Source organism: Eubalaena glacialis, chromosome 2 (assembly GCF_028564815.1).
Source record: "Eubalaena glacialis isolate mEubGla1 chromosome 2, mEubGla1.1.hap2.+ XY, whole genome shotgun sequence".
NCBI lineage: Eukaryota > Metazoa > Chordata > Mammalia > Artiodactyla > Balaenidae > Eubalaena > Eubalaena glacialis.
In genome coordinates this window covers 121,604,419-121,607,747 of record NC_083717.1, presented here as the reverse complement: position 1 = coordinate 121,607,747, position 3,329 = coordinate 121,604,419, and the positions used below count along the sequence as shown (strand labels likewise).

General features: G+C 55.3%; 1 protein-coding gene across 3 annotated transcripts; it reads left to right on the top strand.

The window, feature by feature from the left end:
- The first annotated feature begins 191 nt into the window (after nt 1-191).
- On the top strand, nt 192-3,317 carry SDR39U1 (short chain dehydrogenase/reductase family 39U member 1). Of its 3 annotated transcripts, none has more exons than XM_061180726.1 (6): nt 192-255; nt 591-697; nt 791-873; nt 1,247-1,368; nt 2,141-2,284; nt 2,561-3,317. In XM_061180726.1, the coding sequence occupies exons 1-6, from the start codon at nt 192-194 to the stop codon at nt 2,971-2,973; spliced, it is 933 nt and encodes a 310-aa protein (XP_061036709.1). In that variant the 3' UTR covers nt 2,974-3,317. The 3 variants fall into 3 exon arrangements, with proteins under 3 accessions (XP_061036709.1, XP_061036710.1, XP_061036711.1); XM_061180727.1 differs by lacking the exon at nt 192-255 and adding an exon at nt 256-283; XM_061180728.1 differs by lacking the exons at nt 192-255; nt 591-697; nt 1,247-1,368 and having other exon boundaries at nt 792-873.
- The last annotated feature ends 12 nt before the right edge of the window (nt 3,318-3,329 follow it).

The window sequence follows — 3,329 nt, the reverse complement described above, 5'->3', positions numbered from 1 at the left end:
CTCCTCCGCCTCCTCCCCTTCTTTCCCCGCCCCCTCAGCCTATTTCCCCACCCCCCGGCCTCCTTGCCAAGATCCCCGCCTCTCCTTGCAGTGAAATATACAGCCTTCACTACGAATTCTTCCGGGTCGCCAGGCAGGGCCACGCCCAGTCCTGCCCGCCCCACAAGTGGAGGGCGCTTCCCGAAAGACGCATGCGCAGAAAGGCTGCAGTCGTCCTAGAGGAGGCGGACTCTAAATCTTGCGCAGGCGCGTTAGGTTCTGGTCACTATGAGGGTTCTTGTGGGTGAGGGAGGGCAGGAAGGGGGAGTGGGAGGAGGCCGGTTTATACAAAGAAAACATAGCCAGAAATTGAGGGCTAGGAGGCCGTTTCTGAGAGAGGGCACCGTCTCGTGCACAGGCAACCTGGCCTTGGCCTCAGAGCCCTAGAAGCCGAATCTCCCTAAGCTCTGTGACCTGTGTCACCTCTGCATCGCGGGGAGGGGGCGAGGAGGGGAGAAGTCTGGCGTCAGATGAGAGGGCACTGGAAGAGGGGGCCACGTGGGGATGGAAGGCGCCCCCGGGAGGGTAAACACCTCTCATTTTCTGATCAGGTGGCGGGACGGGCTTCATTGGGACAGCCCTAACCCAGCTGCTGAAGGCCAGGGGCCACGAAGTGACGTTGGTCTCCCGAAAGCCAGGTCCTGGTCGGATCACGTGGGTATGTCCAAATTCTGGAAGCATGGGGGATGGGGGGGCCTAGTTTGGTGGCGCAGGGCGAGGGCTCGCGGGCACTGTGTGCTTTCTCCAACAGGATGAGCTCGCTACGTCGGGGCTGCCCCGCTGCGATGCCGCCGTCAACCTGGCGGGAGAGAACATCCTCAACCCTCTCCGCAGGTCAGCCGGGCCCTGAAGCTGACATCCTTCAGAGCAGAGGGAGGAGAGGGCCGACTCTGAGGAGAACCTGTGAGCTGTGGAGAATGGGACTTCCAGATTGAGAACTCAACCCTTATCCCGGACTGCTCATTCCCCCACCCCCACTCCTCCACACCCACTTGCCCTTCTTCCCGCCCAGCTGGTGGACCTTACTCCCCACTCAGGATGCCCAAAGTAGACATACCTTTTCCTTCTACAGAAGAGATGGACCATTTCTCTAAGCTGCAGTGCAGGGTTTTATTAGAAACGGATATGGATGGGCCCCAGGGAAAGAGAGGGAAGGAAGGGTATGTGCATGTATTTAGTGGCATTTTATTTCCCGTTTCTCCTGCAGGTGGAATGAAGCCTTCCAAAAAGAGGTTCTCAGCAGCCGCCTGGAGACCACCCAAATGCTGGCTAGAGCCATTGCCAAGGCCCCACAATCCCCCCAGGCCTGGGTCTTAGTCACAGGTGTAGGTATGTCCCACACCACCAACCCTTAGACTAGCCAGGGAAAGGAGGGAGCACAGTGAGGGGCAACTCAGGCCCCAGAGTGCTGGTCTTTTCCAAGCACGGGAACTACCTAGGCCCTCATTCCATGCATATTCCTCCTGACTTTTGTGTACTTTCACTGAGAAATGGGGACCTCAGAGGAAGTGAGGGGAGTGGCACTGCTCCCAGTGCCAGGGAAAGTCCCACCTACTTCCAGGTCCCTTATTTCTTATAGCACAGTTCTTTAGGAACAGAATTCTTGATTCTTGTATTTTACCTTTGGGACCAAATAACAAATATATATATATATATATACACACACACACACGCATACACACACACACATTAGCCACTATTCTAAGTGATTTGCACATATTACATTTAATCCTCACGAGAAACCTATGCAGTAGGTACTATTATTCCCATTTTAAAGATGCAAAAATTCTGCACAGAGAGGTTATGTAATTTGCCTGAAGTTACAGAGTTAATAAATGGTGGAGCTGAGATTAAAACTCAAGGCAGCCTGGCACCCAAGTCTTTGTTCTTAGCTTCTCACTCTAGCACCTCAGCTTAGCCCCATAACGAAAAATAAGAATGACTCCAGGGCCGGAACAGGTCAGCTCATGGAGAAGATCAAGGGGAAAATATCCATGGCTCTGAGTTCCCATGGGGAGATCCCAAGGGCCAAGGAGGGTGAGGCCAAGGGCCAGACAGGACCAAGGACACCCAGAGCAAACAAGTGCTGTTCCACCGGCAGCGTACTACCAGCCCAGCCTGACAGCCGAGTACGATGAAGACAGCCCAGGAGGAGATTTTGACTTTTTCTCCAACCTTGTAACCAAATGGGAAGCTGCAGCGAGGCTTCCTGGAGATTCTACACGCCAAGTGGTGGTGCGCTCCGGTGAGAACCAGGGGCCTGGGTATCAGACAGGGTTGGAATGTCTTCTCTGGGCTGGGAGGGTGGGGGGAAAAGGGGAGCTGGGCTTACAGAGGATGCCTCCACTTCTAGCTAACCTACAGGTGGGAGGGCGGGACATCCTAAAGAGAGCCACACCCCTTGCCTGCCACAGAGCAAAGTCAGCATGGGGAAAAGGTGAGGAAGGGGAAGCAGGGAGGAACAGTGGGACTGCCTGGAGGCTGAGGGGCCTTCCTGTACCGTCCTTCTTGCCTGCTCTAGGGGTTGTGCTGGGCCGTGGAGGCGGTGCCATTGGTCACATGCTGCTGCCCTTCCGCCTGGGCCTTGGGGGCCCCATCGGCTCAGGCCACCAGTTCTTCCCCTGGATTCACATCAGAGACTTGGCGGGAATCCTGGCCCACGCCCTTGAAGCAAGCCACGTGCAAGGGGTCCTGAACGGAGTGGCTCCAGCCTCCTCCACTACCAACGCTGAGTTTGCCCGGGCCTTGGGCACAGCCCTGGGCCGCCCAGCCTTCATCCCTCTCCCCAGCACTGTGGTACAAGCTGTCTTTGGGCGAGAACGTGCCGTCATGCTGCTGGAGGGCCAGAAGGTGGTCCCAAGGCGGACACTGGCTGCTGGCTACCAGTATTCTTTCCCAGAGCTGGGGGCCGCCTTGAAGGAAGTCATAGGCTAGGTGGGGGAGGCTCAAGGAAGGGCCTGATGCCTGTCCCTCAGCGAGGGCTTCCTAATGAGAAACTATGAGCTCAGGTTCTCCTCTACTTGAAACCTGAAACCATCTGGTTCTTAGGGAGTCCTCTTTCTTTCTCATTGTCCTGTTGCCTCACCTTATTGAACTGAGAGACTGTCTGCTGTTTCAAGGTTGCAGTCTCATCAAGTTGGGACCTTAACCTCTTCAACTGCTCCTAAATAAATTCCCAAGTTTGGTTTCCCTGCATGTCCTGTTCCTGGCCCATTTCTCCTTTTTGCTGTGTAGAGAATGTTCCGCGGTTTAGGCAATAAAGATAAATCATCTCACTAGCTTCAGCTCAT